At 40.3% G+C, this 17,543-nt stretch overlaps 1 protein-coding gene across 3 annotated transcripts; it reads right to left on the bottom strand.

The window, feature by feature from the left end:
• Positions 1–1,068: 1,068 nt before the first annotated feature.
• On the bottom strand, positions 1,069–9,487 carry LOC117538153 (interferon-induced protein 44-like). 3 transcript variants are annotated; one of them, XM_034203740.1, is made up of 8 exons: positions 9,242–9,487; positions 6,090–6,250; positions 5,843–5,894; positions 5,500–5,695; positions 3,094–3,246; positions 2,535–2,706; positions 2,037–2,137; positions 1,069–1,395 (listed from the first exon to the last, which is right to left on the bottom strand). In XM_034203740.1, the coding sequence occupies exons 1-8, from the start codon at positions 9,466–9,468 to the stop codon at positions 1,195–1,197; spliced, it is 1,263 nt and encodes a 420-aa protein (XP_034059631.1). In that variant the 5' UTR covers positions 9,469–9,487; the 3' UTR covers positions 1,069–1,194. The 3 variants fall into 3 exon arrangements, with proteins under 3 accessions (XP_034059631.1, XP_034059712.1, XP_034059788.1); XM_034203821.1 differs by lacking the exon at positions 9,242–9,487 and adding an exon at positions 8,420–8,512; XM_034203897.1 differs by lacking the exon at positions 9,242–9,487 and adding an exon at positions 6,850–7,150.
• Positions 9,488–17,543: the final 8,056 nt, after the last annotated feature.

Raw genomic sequence — 17,543 nt, 5'->3', positions numbered from 1 at the left:
TCTCTCTCCTCTCTCTCCGCTCTCTCTCTCTCTCTCTCTCATCTGTTCCTCTCTCTCTCTCTCTCCTCACGAAATGCGCTATTGCCACACACACACAGCCGAGCTTGAATGACACAAGCACACGTTTATTTCCATGCAACTCTCTGATTGGTCTGGTGCATAGACTGTATATATAACTGTCTAACGGTCTGGTGTCTTGCCTCTGTTGCATTCACTGAACACGGGAAATTACAGTCCTGCCGTCCTCTCTTGTGTCATGATGAGGTTCACGTAAAGCACGGTTAATGCTACATTAACCGTGGGCTACAGAAAAAACACACTGGTGCCGAGATAGTGTTGTTAGTTAGGATCTCAACGGTTGGGTTTGTGTATAGCAGTTGAATCCATTTCAGAAGGGTTTACCAAACCCAAATCTTGGAAAAAGATAAGACCATTCAATCCTATCAAATTGACACGCATCCACTGAAAGCATTGCTGTGTCCTTTGCGTTATGTTTCTCATGTAGTATATTTAAAACTCTTCTGATGTTGTGAAATCCCTGTCGTTTTTGCACAACTCTCGGTCAGAGATAGTTATTGTTGTGGGACACCTGGAACACATCCTTCTCTGGGTGTAGATGACCTCGAGCCATAAGCGAGAACAAATGTGATTCAGTGTCCTCAGCTGTTTAGTCTATCTATTGAAGAATGTTGATTATTACACTCTGAACTAGTTAAAACCTTGAGCTACAGGAGGGTTCTTCAGAATTGATTGTGGCATCTCAACCGTGTGGTCAAACCGTGGCCCGTGACATGTCTTGTGAATTCTCCGGCCGAAGCTCCAAATAAACCGTCAGTGTTTGCCATCAAAGCTCCAGCTCTCCTCGTGTCTCTGAGTCCTGACTCCAATTGCTGCAGAAGTTTCCCCCACACTTTCTACCTACAGAAAGACAGGAGGACTGTTGTCTGCTGCAAGCTTACTTACACCCACTCTGTGCCACTCAAAAACAATGCTGTTGTTGCATGAGGCCCATTTACCTTTTTATAAAGAACTGATCACACTAACAAATGAAAACATCACACATTTCTGATTATATTCAGAATTTGTGTCCATGATCATTTTATTTAAAGAAAAACATGATGAAATTGTTATATTGTACATGATGGTTCAAATCCATTACATGAAGCATTAACATTCTGTAGCTTTAAAAAAACGCTAAATCCCCAAATCGATCTTTGGCCCTGTGTGTTGTGGTGCATTGTCCTGGAAATGCAGGTCTGTATACTGCAGGATGTGGTCCACAGCTCTAAGCAGAAGCACATCGTTGTTCACGTTCAGGTCCAGCTCTGATGAGTAGTTCTTCACCGGGACAATGTAGGAGGTGGACATACCCAACAGATCCCCAGCTTTATTCATCTACAAACACACACACAAACACATGACTAAGATTTACACCACATCTGTATTTTTATTCCCTCAGCAGAGAAAAATGCCATGACAAATTGAAATAGAGAAAAGTTATCATCTCAAGCCCTGTGGTGTGTAAGGAGTGAGTGTTTGTTCTTAACTCTCACAAAAGTTATTTTTATATAATTATTATGAAGCCAGATAGAAATAATCAAAACAGGGCAAGTAGTCCTCAATTTAACAGTTGAAAAATAGCAAAATTATAAAAAGGTCCAAACAAGAATGTTAAAATAGTTTCAGGCATTAATTTGGCTTTTTATGTGTCTTACCTCACCAAACTAAATGTTATGTATATGTTTGAATGGCAGATCAATGATGATCTTTCCCTTTGTCCAAAAATCTAATGCAATTAATGAGTCATATGACTTTGCTTTAGCTTGTAATTTAATGATGTGCACCTAAAAAAAAAAAAGATATATATTTATAAACAAGCACCACAAAGTCAAATGTTCCATTATGCTACAGATCACAGGAAACTAAACTGGTCACACACTCATTTTGGTAAAACTTCCCCACTTGTAGTCTGCATGGTGATCACACCTTCCTCTATGATGGATATACTTTGTCTATTTCATATTTTTTCAACCTACCATGTCCTGAATGATGCGGCTCTTGTAAACCTGGGTGACATCTTTGGCCGTTTCTGGACACATTTGGTCTATCTGGGTCAGCAGGGCCACCTGGTGAATGTCTAGCAGACAATACAATGCTGTCAATAAGATATCACTACAAAAAAGGCTTTAATTTGTTACATTGCAGAGAAAGAAATCACTGACAGTTGACATTTCAACAGTGCTTTTGTTTAGTAAATCCTGTAAAGAGGGTTTCAAGCCCAAAGTTATTATGAACATCAGTGCCCAGTAATTGTAACCACAACAAAATCCCCCAAAATATATACATAAAAGGTCAGTGAAACTTCAAAGCAGTGCGATAAAATAACATCCAGATTCGACAGGAACTGACAGAGGGACAGAAGTACAGCTCTACAACATTCATATTAAAAGTCAAAGCCCATTTTGTCTTTAAAGGTAGTTCATCTGTGTTTGAAAATGTCTTTGTATTAGACTGATAATGTGTCCCTGACTTACCCAGGTCACTGATGTGCTTTCGGAGCAGCCTGAAGGTGGTGCTGAGGTCTTTGGGGTAGGTCAGGATTTTAGAGGCATCTACCACAAAGGCAACACAATGGATCTTGTCTTTGAGACCTGGCTTCTTTATATAGCCCACAGTCTCAGACCGCACTGGTTGATCTGGGCTAAACTGTGAGAGAGAAAAGAGGAGGTTACATTTTCACAAGACAAAAAACTCATGTTGAGGTAGTTTTTGCAAAGACAAAAGCAAATACAGATTGAACCACGGTCTGTGTTGGGCTACTTCATGTTCAGTTCCGGGATGTGTTATTCACGTGGCTGTTAATAATTACGGTAACCATGGGTTTTAGGTTGGAGTCGGTTACTTCTCTATGAACCCAACTGTTAACCTCATGGTGGCGCAGGTCGGACGATCAACAAAGTGAGTAAGGATGTATCCTCTGGGAAATTATGAATGTCTGTACAAATAGTGAGATATTTTCATCTTGACCAAACAACGGTCATTGGGTAAAGCTGCAAGCTACGAACTAGAACATGTCATATTTATCCTGCTTACTTTGTGCCCCTCTGGTGCATGACCTTTAATGACAGACAGGATGTCATGGAGGGTCAGTCCAGTCATCTCTCCGCCCCCCAAACCCACGATATCACACAGCACCAGTCCAGTAGGATCCTCTCCTTTCTGACCATGGATGTTGAAGGACTGCAGCTGAGACAGAGAGAAACTAAAGTTAATTTGATGGTTGTATAAGATGGGAACATCCAAGCTGCTGAACAGAGGTTTGCATCAACAGTGACTTCTGATGAACACATTTGAGAAATGTTTGTTCACCATTGATAAATGTATTTGTGTGAGTGTGTGCGCATATTGTCTGTCCTAATCTATATTTAAATCTAATACGTAATAATTGGACTTGTCATGGCCAACTTTATGACATCCAGGCAAACTCTTACACAGACAAAATCCATGAAATTGAAAGCTTCAGGAAAGCTAGTAATTGGACTTTGAGTAAAGATGACTGTCTAACGTTTAATTCCTTTTGCTTATTCGTGATGTTTTACAAACAAACTTGAAACTGGTATTGAATATAAATGTGTTGATGAATTGGAGATAACATTTGTCTTTTATTTAACAATGGGAAATTACTGACAATACTTTGACTACAGATGGTCTCTTTGAATGGTGTTCGGCTTTTTTTCATTTTTTGTGGATAGTGTATAGCAGGGGTACTCAAACTTTTTTGTTAAAGGTCCACTTGTGAATTGTATACAAGGTCAATGGTCCGGATCAATGCCAGTAAAGTAAAAGGAAATTAAGAAGCAGTTTCGGCGTGCTATGCATGGGGCCCCCTTAAGGGGGTTTCCCGACATGTCGTTGCAGTAAATTAAAGGGTCTTTCATGTTGTCGTTGCTGTGGACCCTCTTAATCTTATTTTTTAAATGTTTACGTTTATTCTGGTTTGTTTTGTGTTTGTATCTTTTATTTTAAATTAATTAATTAATTTTATGTTTTGTGAGCTGAGCTGTGTGGTTTTATATTGTATGTATCTCTCTGTACAGCACTTTGGTCAGGAGGTTTTAAAATGCTATATAAATAAAGTTGGATTGGATTGGATTAATCTACTTTATTTGGGGGCCCCCTTCTGGTCCAAGCACTTGCCTCTCGGTAAACGGCGCCCCTGTATACACACACACACACACACACACACACACACACACACACACACACACACACACACACATTCAATACATACATACAGTGTGATGGCTTGTACTAGTGGGAGAAATGGCACTCTTTGTCTGTAGCCAATGCCTTGAACCTCGGCAAAAATGGCATTAGAAGCATTAGAAAGTCAAGGTAAACTTGCGGTTAACTTAAATGCATGTCACGCTCGCGCACACAAGTAAATATATATATATATATGCACGTTCATTCTCACAACGCGTCAGACACAAGAAAATATACATTAAAGGGGAGCTATCATGCAAAATGCAATTTGTGATGTATTTTATACATAAATATGTGTCCCCGGTGTGTCGGGGAACTCACGCAGCGTCAGAAAATAAAACCCTCTCTCTTTTCCTCCGTACCCAAATCTTTTAAAAACAGGGGTACAACGAGCGGATACAGATTTGCTGCCGATCTGACGTCAAATCGGCAGCGGACCCACAGAAAGTTGCTATCAGAAACAATGCCTAACGTGTTTTGGACGTAATCTCGTCTTTGTTTATATTAGCAAGCCTCGCTAACACTCAGAGCTAACCTGTACTGGAGAGCACATGTGTTTAAAAAGCAGGAAATCAAAAAAAAAACTCACCTTGTGATAAACCCGCAACAGAAAAAGCATTTGAGCTCCATACTGTTTCAGAAATAATCTTTGATGTGGATAAGAACAGGATGGCGTTTTCTCACAACAGAATTTAACTTTATCTCCGGTAGAATTCTGAAAAGGCATTAGCTCCGCCTCCTCTTTTCTTTTTTTTTTAAGCTAAGGACCCAACATCCGGGTTTCGGGTTTCTCTAACAGGGCTGCAAAAGAGGGGTATGAGCAGTATGGCTTAAATGGGTGAACTGTTTGGTGTTTTAAGCAAAAAACTTCACAGACATGTTTTGTATAGTTAAGACCCTACAATATATTGTTTCCAATATAGCATAATAGGTCCACTTTAATTTACATCAGAATCAGAATTTTATTTTTTTGAATTATTTTTTTAAAATAATAATAATTTTTTTTTTAATAATAGGACACAGGGTTCGGTCCGGATTGATTTGCAGTTCGGTCCGGATCCGGACCTTGGTCCGGAGTTTGAGAAGCCCTGGGATACCGCTTGAATTTACTAGCTATTCAGTGCCTTTCCAAAAGGCCAGATGAGGCTCTCTTTTCAATACTTCCTTAATTTGAGAAACGCAACAATGAATTTCAGCTCTTTTGTTCCCACTCAGTTATTGCTCCACTTGTACCTTCTTGGTGAAGCTGGTGGAAGAGGTGCCCACCATGGCTCGGTTGGTGACTCTTCCATTAAACACAGACTGGACTGAACTGATGAAGCTGGACTTTCCAGAACCGACCGGACCCAGGAGGAGAACTCGAGCCTGAGTCCCCTCGTGACAGCTCGGCCTGTAGGAGCTGATGGTCTTCATCAGACTCGCCTTTTGCCTAGATTCGAAGATATTGAAGACATACTTGCTGTTCAGAATCATTTGAAAAGATAAGTGTCTGTGAACATGAGTTAAAGGAATAAAGGTAATATGTTGATAACTAAAAAAGTTGCAAACATGACTTGGTTTTGAATGTTTTACTCACTCTTCTGTCCACTCCATTTCTCTCCATTGAGATTCCAACTTAGGTTGAGGTACTGAGGAGAGTTTAAAAGTTGATAAGTCTTCATCCGGTTCAAGTTAGGGTTACAGAATACTCACTAATGACACTTCTGCTCACAATATGTAAGGTGTTTGCATGGAGCGTCTTGAAGCATGCATTAAACTTTTGGGAAAACTGGAACACAGTTGTATATCATTCTTTCTTCATGTGAAACTGTTTAGTATCTTACCAGGAAATGTATATGAAGGTTTGTTCTTTTCTTTTTTCTTTGTTGAACTGACGTTTGAACGAAGGGTGAAAGGACTTTTGACGTCCTCAATCGCAAAAGCCGGTTTAGCTGCAGGAGGTGGACATTCAAGTGGGGCCAAACCAAATGAAAAGCTGAATGGTCTGATGAGGAAAACATCACATGCATCAGTTTAAAAGAAAATATGAAACAAAGAAGCACTGGAAAACATATGTGACCTAAAATGTGATCTAAAAAAAGCAGCATTGTTTGAATGGACAAAGCATTGAAGTGAGTTTACTAAAACATTTTGAGTCACGGTGAGTTTTGGGACGAAATTTGAGTTGAGCACTACTGAAAGAAAGTGATTTTAATAGAACTCAATAAAAGTAAAACATTGCAAAAGGGAAAATGCGTCGGAAATATTTCACACACGACATTAATCCTTAAACACAACAGGATACATAGAATCCGACTTCCTTGTGCAGGCCAAAATCTGTGCCTTATAACATGTGGTGTTGCAAGTTCCTGTATGATCATTTATTTTTCTACGAGTAACTTGTATGCATGTTATTTGAAAACCAATGCTTTGCTATCACATATTCCTCTTCGGCAGGTCATCAACATCAACTTTGTAAACAGCGCTGTTAGCTCAATTATTAATATACTTCAAACTATTTGTTTAATTTAATGTGGGAAAAAATCTGTTAAACCTTATAAATGGATGAGTGAAAGAAAGCATGAGAGAAGGTTAATAACCTACCTCCTTTCCTCTCTGATTTTCCACATCTTCTCTCTCCTCCCTAGTATGTCAAGATTTGATAAGACTTATTTTTCTGTACTGGATTAAGTAAAACATATTTTAGATAATTACGCCAATCTTAATCTTTGTTACAGTCTGTATATGTATAGGCTATGGAGAAAACTTGGTTCTCATTTGTTCACTATGAATGGATGTGTTTTCTCCATCCGTCAAACCATTTACCACAGTAACTGTGGTTCAACAGTTAAACTGTTCAAATGATTGTGGATACACAAACATATTTTACCATTGATTATTATTCAAAAATCCAGTGTGAAATTGCTCAGTTTGAAATCAGGAATTTCCCCTTTCTAATTTTAAAACATTAATTCAATAAAAAAAAATAGAGAACGTCAGCATAACAGTCTCAGACATACACAGAACATCCAGCCCCTGTGTTTCAAATATAAGGTTTTGACTTAAATTAACCGCACAAGTTGTGAGAGTTCGCTTACAGATGTGTTTAAATAAGCTAGTTTCGCAGTTTTAAAAAAGCAATGCCGACTTCCTTTACATCTATTCATCAAAATGTGCAAAATATTAGTTTGTGTCTGTCCGAGTTTTCTAAAGCAAAAATGCACTGTAGGCTTTCTGACGTAAAGCAGCACCAATGCGGACTGGGACTACAAATCAGCCCGGGACTCTCGACCGGCCCACTTCGATACCGCAAGTAAATACTGCTAGTAAATTGTCGACGGGGCGGGGTGCCGCCGTGTGTGCTAGTAGGCTTGTTTGAGACAAGCAAGACCTGCGCAGACCTGCGCAGTTGCGATCAACGTCTTGCTAGTGCGTTGCATGATGGTTAGTCATTTTGTCCGACTTGCTCTGGAGGCCCGCCCACATGAGACTTTGAAATTTCGCGGGACAAAGACGCCCGCAGCCTTGAGAGCGAGGCGAGGTGAGTTGGCGCAGTTGCTCTCCACGGGCTGCGGAAGCGAAATGCTTGATGGGAAACGGCTCGCTGGTATCTCGAGCTGAGCGCTCATTGGTGGTTTTTACCACGTGCTGGTGATGAAACTCTCCAATTGGCTGGCAAAATGTTGTTGTTGTTTTGTGTCAGTTTTACGTCGCCACTTCCATTCACATTTTTCATCATTGTTCCACAATATTTATCATCATGAAATGAATATCTATATATTTTATACTATACTTGCACTGCTTACCGTTTTCATACTTTATATATCTTAGCATATTCATACACACTGTTCATACTGCTCTCAGGCTGCTGTGTATATCTAGTGTATTCATAGCCCTCACTGTTTATTCATCATTCAATTCATTCTATATGTTATTCTGTAGATTGTGTACATTACTTTTCACTTTACTGCTTGTTGCACCTGGTTAGAAGCTAAACTGCATTTCGTTGTCTCAGTACCTGTAATATGTGCAATAACAATAAAGTTGAATCTAATCTGGAGCAGGAACAAATGTATTTACTTAGTACATATCTGACATTAACGATTAAACACATGTGTGCATTCTTTATAAATGCAAACCGAGTCAAGCCGACTCCGGAGGTGGCGGTATGCACCTTAAAGTTGTTTGCAATCCGCCAAAAAACCGAGAGAAGAAGAAGAAGACGAAGCCGACTCCGAGCATGGACTCCGAGCTGTCCGACTTCAGGCGAGCTTTTTGAGACCTCCCCCGGCTGCGATCGGCTATTCTCGTCTACTTTCGAGGCGAGCCGCAACGCGTCTCAAACAAGCCTAGTGACTTATCCGACCGGCCCACATCGTCTGACCGGGCAGTCCGCCCCTGATAAACAAGGGTAGCCTGTACGCTTCCTGTCTCCAGGTGGGCACAGTCTAATAATGTGTCTATTTTATTTGTCAAACATCAAATATTTACGGTGCTAAGAAACATTACTGTTACAAAAGTTACTGAGCCAGGGCATTTGCGAACGTCAGTTAAACATGTTGACATAACTTCTCTATCAGATCCTGCGAGATAGATCACTATCCCAAAACGGACACATAGTATTTTTCAATGTGTTAAAAATGCAACTGTATCGTCAGATTGTAAGGAAGTTATGTCTTGTGAAAATGGGAGAAGTATTGTTTGTCCATACAAACACTGTAACGTCATTTCCACACTTAGAAGATAACTTGAACAATTAGCTAACACTAAACTAGCTAACACACGTTTGCTTTCTGGAATATCCCGTCTACCCGCAGGCTTGAACGAAATTAAGAAAGTTGGTGGCAAATAGATAGCCTAAAGGACACAAACCAAACAGAAGAAAGTAAAAAACGGTAGGTAATTAAGTTTCATCCTAACCGCCACCTGTTGTGAAACTGAACTTTGCTCCGTTTACTTAGCCTACAACCTATATTGCGTCAACATAGGCATTTACCTTGTTTTTTCTTCAGTTAGATTCTGCATGATAACCGCTGCTGTATAGGCTACGTGGTGAATAACAGCTGCAAAATGATAGAGGAGAATAGAATACAATAATGTAGGATACTTTTCTGAGGAAAGGAAAGTGAAACTTAAACTGTCAGAGAGGTGTGTGGCATAAGCACACTTTTCTTTGCACAATGCAAGGTTGTTGTCCCCAGGGGCGTCGCCTGGGGTAGGCATCCGGGGCTTTAGCCCCGGATGTTTTTTCTTTAGCCCCGGACAAATTCTCCCTCAATAATATAATACATTAACCTACTTTACCTATAGGACGGACGGTAGAATTGTAATTTCCCATGTTCAGTGAATGCAACACAGAGGCAAGACAACGCCACCAGACCAATCAGAGTTGCATGGAAATAAACGTGTTTTATTGGCTGACAGGTACGTACCTCTCCTCTGTGACACAATCGGCAAGCGAGGGAACGCCCACAAAACGTCACATCCGGTTCGCGCCGAGGGGGAAAACAAACCGGCTTCCACAATGCCCAGGAGCTGCAGTGTGCCCTTTTGTACAACTAACAAGCTTAAAAATCCAAATCTAAAATTTTATATTTTGCCCAACGGGAGCACAGAGCCCAGGAGAAGAACCCGGTGGCTTCAAGCGATCCGTCGGGAGGATGAGTTAGGCCACCTGTGGGATCCAAAATCCAAACATGTGTACGTCTGTAGTCAGCACTTCATTACAGGTATGACAACGTTATTCACACAATAAGTGTTCAATTGTTTCGTAGTTAACATGAATGTTCAATTACTAGTTTTAAGAGAAGTTAACTAACTACTACGTTATGCAGGCTACCTTGCTTGAGTATACAAAAACACAGCTATGCTAACAACACTGGTGGTAGCTTCCGAGCTTTCTGCAGTTAAAATGTATTTCACCCCCTTCTATCCCCTTCTCATTTCGTTTGTGAACTGTCTTGCCCTAGGCTTAAAAAACGAGGACATAGCCCACCCAGACTACACACCCTCGCTGTTCCCACATAAAAAGACAAAGTCTCCCAGGTCAGTACTTCAGAGGCTGGAGAGAAGGAGGAAGCGTGAGGGTGTTCAGTCTGCCCAACCAGAATCCCCAACATCAGAGGGCCCGGCACCAGAATCCCCAACATCAGAAGCTCCCATACATCTTCAGGAGTTAGAGAGAAAACAACTTTATGAAGAATTGTATAATTTAAGAAGAGAAAGAGAAGGAGCGAGCTGAAGCCATCAGAGAATTGGAGACGTTGAAAATGTCGGTAAACACTGAGAGAAAATGACACTAAATGTAAAGTCATGACAGGCCTGTCATGGACAGTATTTGACACTCTTCATCAGTACCTGGTACAGTTTGTTAAGTCACAGAGAACATCCAAGATGTCAACACAAGACCAGCTCTTTATTACTCTGGTGAAACTGCGGCAGAACCCCTCAACCGATATGATGTGTGGAATATTTGACCTGGCACATAGCACTTTCCTGGATGTATTCTCCCGATGGTTGGATTTGATGTACGCCAACATTTCTTTTTTGATTAAATGGCCTGATAGAGAGTGTATCAGAAGCACAGTACCAGCAGAGGTTCTTTTCCAGTACCCTAGAGTGACTGCAATTATCGACTGCTTTGAGATCAGAATTGAACACTCAAAGAAGCTGAAAACAAGGTGAGATATTTTTCTTTTTGATAGCATGCATAAAGTGTCGGGTTTTTGTAATACTTACCTGGCTGTCTGTGTATATGTACACAATTTATAGATAAGTATTACTAACGACTGTCTCTTCTCACAGAGCTATCACCTACTCAAAATACAAAAACTGGACAACAGTGAAGTATTTCATTGCATGTCACCCATCTGGCTCAATCACATATCTCTCCAAAGGCTGGGCAGGGAGGGCTTCAGATGTGCATATTGTAAGGAACTCAGACTTCTTATCTCAGAAGTTCCACCATGCAGGAGATCAGGTAACAATTGAACTGTTTTTTTGTTTCTAATTTAAGTCTTATTTGTGAATTTATTATTTACCCATAGTTACCATTTTTGAGTTGCTGTTGAAGTAAAGTAGTGTTTTTAAGTATTTGTGATGTTTATTTCAGATTTTAGCCGACAGGGGCTGCACTTTGAAGGATGACTTTGCTGTTCTGGGTGCACAGCTCATCACACCGTCTTTCACGAGGGGCCGAAAACAACTGTCAGCCGAAGATGTTGCGATCTGTGGTCTGCAGAGAGAGTCATTGGGGCCCTGAAGAGCCGGTACCACATTCTGGATGGCCCACTTCCTCTGCGCCTGGTGAAGAGACTGCAGGGTGAGAGACAGAAGAGAGAAGAGGCCATGATGGATAGGATTGTGCATGTCTGTGCAGCACTAATGAACCTGTCTGGCAGTGTCATGTACAACCGTTACAGAATCTGAGAGTAAGAACAAAATCAATGTGCAGTCATTTAATAATGAGCATCAGAGAACAATATTTTATGCAACTTTTTTATACAACAAAGAAGTCATTATTGTTCCAATTGTGCCATTTAACAGGTTTCAGTTGAGACATAATGGATCTTTCTAATCAAAACCACCTGTTGTTTGTCTTTCCACAGGTCCCTGAACTGATCTCAGTGCTGCTCTGCTGCTGCACACCCTGTCACCCTGCCTCTGATGCCTGACGCTCTGCCTCTGATGCCTGACGCTCTGCCTCTGATGCCTGATGTTCTGCTGCCACTTGTGTTGCCTGATGGGTCACTCCCTGTGCTGCTTTCGACTGGACTGTGTTCTGCCTACTTAGCAGAAACATATACAGTGCTTATCATAAATGAGTACACCCCCTTTGAAAATAACACAAGAACAATTTGATCAACATCACAATATCAACAATTATTATCTGATTAGTATCAAAGTCACAAGTATAGACAATATTGTACAGCCCATTATTCATTCTATTTGTAGCCTATGTATGTAAATAATGTTGTAAATAAATGTATAGGCTTTGTGATATTTGATTTTGTACATATAGTCTAGTAGTCTATGTTGATACTAAATAAAATAGCTATAATATGCTTCAAAATGAATTGGTATAAATAAATATGTAACTCTGTCACAGTGACTTATTTGTTGCCATTTTTACACTGATAGGAAATTCAACCACCTACCTGTGCATCTTTCAGCTCCCGAAGTTTGTGTAGTATGTGTTGTGACCAAAATGTTTGCATCACATTAATGGCACCACTGATGAAGTCCTCATCTCTTTGTACTCTGAATATCAGGCAGGTCTGAGGAGCCCAAGTGATGAAGTCTGCATACATCCGTTTGGTAACAAACATCTGCATTTGGACCTGTCAAATGCAATCAAATGCAATGCAATCATCATAACACTAATATGTACATTATAGACAGTATGCCATCTGTGGATAATTATCTTGGATAATTGCACAAAATGCTCCGGACTTATTAGAGGTGTGCAGGTATATGCAGGTGAAATATTGAAATACCTGAGTGAAATATGCATGACTTCTCTTTAAGCTTGTCAGACTTTCCAGATGTCCTCTTTTGTCCTCAAGCCACTGTTGATACCCAGTAGAGGTGTCTTGCCCCCACCTGTAAGGACACTTAGCCTCTATAACACCCTCACCACAGCAGTCACAGGAAACATAGCCATCACATGAAACCCCCAGGTATGGCATAGTTTGGCAGATGCGGAAGCCAGCCTTTGCGGCTTCTCTGTCACCCTCCAGGATGGCTTTACATCACATCGAAACAGGTGAAGGTAGTTTATGATGGAGCACAACTCCAACAAAGCCACTTGTAAAACAGTTGTGTGCCTCCAGGGACCGATAGTTCTTTAGGCGTGTGTGTGTAAATCCCTGCGTGATAACGTACCGAGTCGTCAATAACCAATATGTATATGCAGCTCATGATGGCTATTGTGCAATAACAACCATTGTGTGATGAACAAATTCACTAAAACGTGCTAATTTCCTTGTTAGACATATACATTATGTGAGGTTTAATTAATCAGTTAACGTGATTTGGCCTCTTACCGGGTGATTCAACCAGGTAGCAGAAGATATCAGGGAATGAAACTTCAGGCCATTCAGTCGGATCATTCGTCCACTCTTTAATAAGATATGGACAAGAATCCGATCCTATTAAATACAACATGTTAAGGTATATATCCCTGGAAATGGGCTGCAATGAATCAATGTATGACATGTTTGTTTAACATTTAAAATCCGCGCGCTTACAGTGCTCCGGGCGAGGGGGAAAGGATTGTTTTCCCCCTCGAAATGCCCCGCCCCCAACTGTGACGCGACGCCGACTGTATGTATGTTTAAACTTTAAACTGTCAGCCCCGGACGCGGAGATTCTGAAGATGGACATTAGACATTTCTTTAATAAAAAAGACGGCAATTCTCAAGTGGTGGCTCACACAACAACCCCAGAGCCACCACCTGAGCCAGATGAACAAGGTATGTACCTGTCAGTAAACTTACAAGTTATGCGAACATGTAAGCAAAGCATACATTATAGCTACGTTGACGTTACTTTGAATCGCGCGTGTAAGCTAAACCGTTAGCAAGTAGCTATAGCTAGCCAGATATATTAAATAAACACGTTGTCATACAATCTAAATGTTGTGTTTTTTAGCGTTACTTGGTGATTTCAAAGAAAGCTCTCTGGGAAATGTTGACTTACTGTCTGTGTTCGACATGAAGCTAGAAGCTACCTTACAGTAAGTAGTACACAGTTGATCCTGATTCCTGAGTCCTGTCAGTTAAAGTGTTTCATAGTTAGCTTAGCTAAGCATCAACCTAGCACTGAAATATATATATGGATGTTATGTGACAGTATTTCTGAGAAAAAGTCAGCTGAAATGGTGGCATAGTTGCCACTGCTTTACGTGTCGACAGCATGTTTGAACGTATTTGCAGCAGTAAATGTGGCTGTCTGGCCACTGACGTTGCCATAACAACACCTGCATTTAAATGTGCAACCTCTTTTTGTGACAGATTTTGCATGAAAATATAATTCTTCTGATTGATATTTCCTATTGACAGCTAGTTTCTATGTGAACATTATGAGATGGACAGCCAGCTAACAAGCTTTTTATACAAATATTTCAGATCAAAGCCAATCCAGTGGGGCTCCTGAAAGGGAGCAAGGGACACTATGCTCCCAAATATTAAGCCTTGACCCGCATCTTAAAATTGATATGATCAAAAAATGATCTGCATTGTCGGAGGCCTTTTTTCCTCATTATCATGTCAAATTGTACAGCTTTCCTTAGTGTTGAATGCAGAAAGATGACTATATTAGAGTATTAAGTGAAAATGACTATATTAAAGTTTTAAGTGAATTACTCAAACTGCATTTGTATAGGAATGATTCTGTCCTATTGGCAGATAACTACTCTAACAGTGATATCTACAAGAGATGTAAATGTAACTATTTTCAATTGGTTAGTATTACATTTTGTGACAGTGTGGTGACACTCATTTTAATGAAGAAAATTTGTGTATCTTGAAATTCATTTATTTGACAGAGCTGGAAACTGATACATACTTGTTTGTGTTTACCTACACAGGCATCACAGATGAGCCAAACAGAGTAGAGGATGAAGAAAGGAGAACAGGAGAAAGGGACACACAAGAAGGAGATACAACAGACAAGAACGACAATGGAGACAACAATGAACAGGAACACCAGAACAGACAAGAGTCAATGGGTAACATGACTGATTTAGGGACTGCAGATACAGGGCCAAGGCAAGTGAGACATCACTGCTTTCCATCCAGCATGTTTGGCCAGCAAAAGAGATCATTTCAACCGCAAACAGCAAGAGATGAGGGATTATTATTTCCTCCTTCCATCCCTTTTTTCTGTTTAATCTGATTACTAACAACTTCTAATAATTTGACATAGTTTATGATTTAATTGGAAAATGAAGCGTTTTTAAATAATAAACCCGCTTCTGATTCTTTGATTTCTTTTTGACATATGGGTGTTGAGAGATGTATCCATATCTCTTAATGTTGCTCTCAAAGTGCACAAGATTGATGCTTTTAACTTCAGTATTTAAAAAAAGTCTTCCCCAGAGGAGGTGAGTTCCCCCCAAAATAGCACTTTATCTCTGCTTATGTAACTCCGGTGTAGTGTCCCCTCGGCAACAGATCACTCAGAGCTGGTGATTACTTTCCTGCATTTCAATGGACAGCATATAAAAAGGACACGTGAGCTGCATTGCTTAAGAGATCCTCTCATGCTATCTCTTTTACAAAATAAGTGTCCAGTCAACAACAAAACATCAGTGATCGTATAGTGGTAGTATATTTTTCACAAGCAATGTGAAACATTAAACTTATACAAACTGGTGTACAAAACTCACATACCTGCGTTGATCTCCTGGAGTGTCTCTACTCTTTCTTCTCCACATCTCTTGTCCACCATCAGAGATTGCAAACATTTCAGAAACAGCTAGAGGTAGGGGACAAACAACTTGTTCGCTGGGCATGTCAAAAACCTCCCTGCTTTGATCAAGACTTTAGGGAGCCTTTCAGCCCCTCTAGCAAAGGGACTGGAAAGCAAGCTTTGAAAATTCAGTACCATAACATGCTGTCATGTTCCAGACACTGCTCTCAACCACTCAGGGCCTGCACAAATACCTGCAGAAAGAAACAATTGACTTGGTGCAGGCAGTAGATTACAAAACAGCAGTTGAGAACACACTGAAAAGTTACCGAAGTAACGAGAAAGCACATGAGGTCTATGACAAGACCAAGGCCCTGTGCAATGATCTTGATATTCCCGAAACTGTGACACAGAGGAAGAAGCGTAGAAACATGGAAGACTTCGTAGTCAAGGCATCATGTGGAGCAATGTGAAACATTAAACATAAATAAACTGGTGTACAAAACTCGCATACCTGCATTTCAATGGACAGCATAAAAGGAAACGTGAGCTGGGTTCTGGTGCTCAGATTAGCTATTGATGATCACGTTGATAAATCATATAAAAAAAATAGCCAATCACACTAAAAACATGTTGCTGTGACTGTGAGCATTAAACAATTAACATTAAACTAAACAAATACAACAGTACGTTATTGTCCTTATAAAATAAAAACATACATTTTGTCCACCGAGATAATACAGGCACCTTACCCTCAAGAGATCCTCACGTGCTATGAGAATCTCCCACAATCCATTGCAGGCACACGTTTGTGACACCAGATTGCGCAATTGTGTATGTGCGTGTGGGGAGTCTTGCAGTAGAACATTTGACTGTAGCGCCGCCACTGTGTGCTAAGCCCCGAATGTTTCCAGGTCCAGGCGACGCCCCTGGTTGTCCCAACAAAAAAAAACTCTAAATATTGAAATGCTCTCTGATATCCTATGTTTTAAGTTTGCTTTTTCTTGTAAAACCTCCACTTTAGACCTTTGGATGATTGCTTATTGTCGACTTTATAGAAAGAGGATAATACCAAAAGTGTAAGTTTCACCAGGGTTTTAAACTCATGGGTCCATCATCCTCAACATTGTAGTGCAAATTATGTCAAATGTAGCTTACAGGTCCAACACATGCAAGGCCCTCTACAGATTTAAAGATAACACATACTGCTAATAAAGAGAGAAAATATGGAGGTACAGTGTGTTTGTTGAGATGAGTACATCACATCAGAGACATGTAGGGGAGGAATTAAACATACCTAAAGACTGTGTTTTTAAGAACAATTATGTTAGAGGAGCTTTAGGTCAGAAAATGGTGTGGAGAAGTTTCTGAAATAACTAGAAATGTTTTGGCAGACTAATGGAGTGAAATAAGAGGTGGTCAAGGTTGACTACTGAGTGGGGTATTGCATTCAGATCAATGTTCCTAATCAAGCCTGTGAAACCAGCAATGACAGTTTAGACTAAGCAGATGCAATGTAGATATTGATGCTCTAATCTGCTCTACCTTCGTGAGTGTAGAAATGAAATGCATCTTCAGGCCACTGCAGGGTCTAACGATAAGTCAAAACATCATTTAAAATTAATTATAGGAATGCTCAACCAACTCTTTCACTTTGGATTGATATCTGTTACTGTTAATAGAATACAATGGCAAAATATCACAATGAAAAATATATATATTTTTGAACCCTTATATTAATGTTTCCTCTCATTTTGTACACAAGAGGGAGCTCTAGTCTAGTTTCTAAAGCTGTAGATGCTTAACCGCTAGCTGACAGAAGAGGTCAACATTTGGCCACACTTAAGTCTCCTTCCTCCACATGGAGACCCCATTGCCTGATAACA

Source organism: Gymnodraco acuticeps, unplaced genomic scaffold, assembly GCF_902827175.1.
Source record: "Gymnodraco acuticeps unplaced genomic scaffold, fGymAcu1.1, whole genome shotgun sequence".
In the NCBI taxonomy this organism is placed as follows: domain Eukaryota; kingdom Metazoa; phylum Chordata; class Actinopteri; order Perciformes; family Bathydraconidae; genus Gymnodraco; species Gymnodraco acuticeps.
The sequence above is the reverse complement of the archived record's forward strand: the minus strand, read 5'-3'. Positions and strand labels throughout refer to the sequence as shown.

Excerpts from the sequence above, each read along its gene's own strand:
- LOC117538153 (XM_034203740.1), bottom strand. The coding sequence starts at position 9,468 with ATGCCTACCCCAGGCGACGCCCCTGGGGACAACAACCTTGCATTGTGC. Across the intron at positions 5,895-6,089 it reads ACCTTCATATACATTTCCTG|TACCTCAACCTAAGTTGGAA; the intron begins GTAAGATACTAA and ends AACTCTCCTCAG. Across the intron at positions 3,247-5,499 it reads CCACCAGCTTCACCAAGAAG|CTGCAGTCCTTCAACATCCA; the intron begins GTACAAGTGGAG and ends TCTCTGTCTCAG.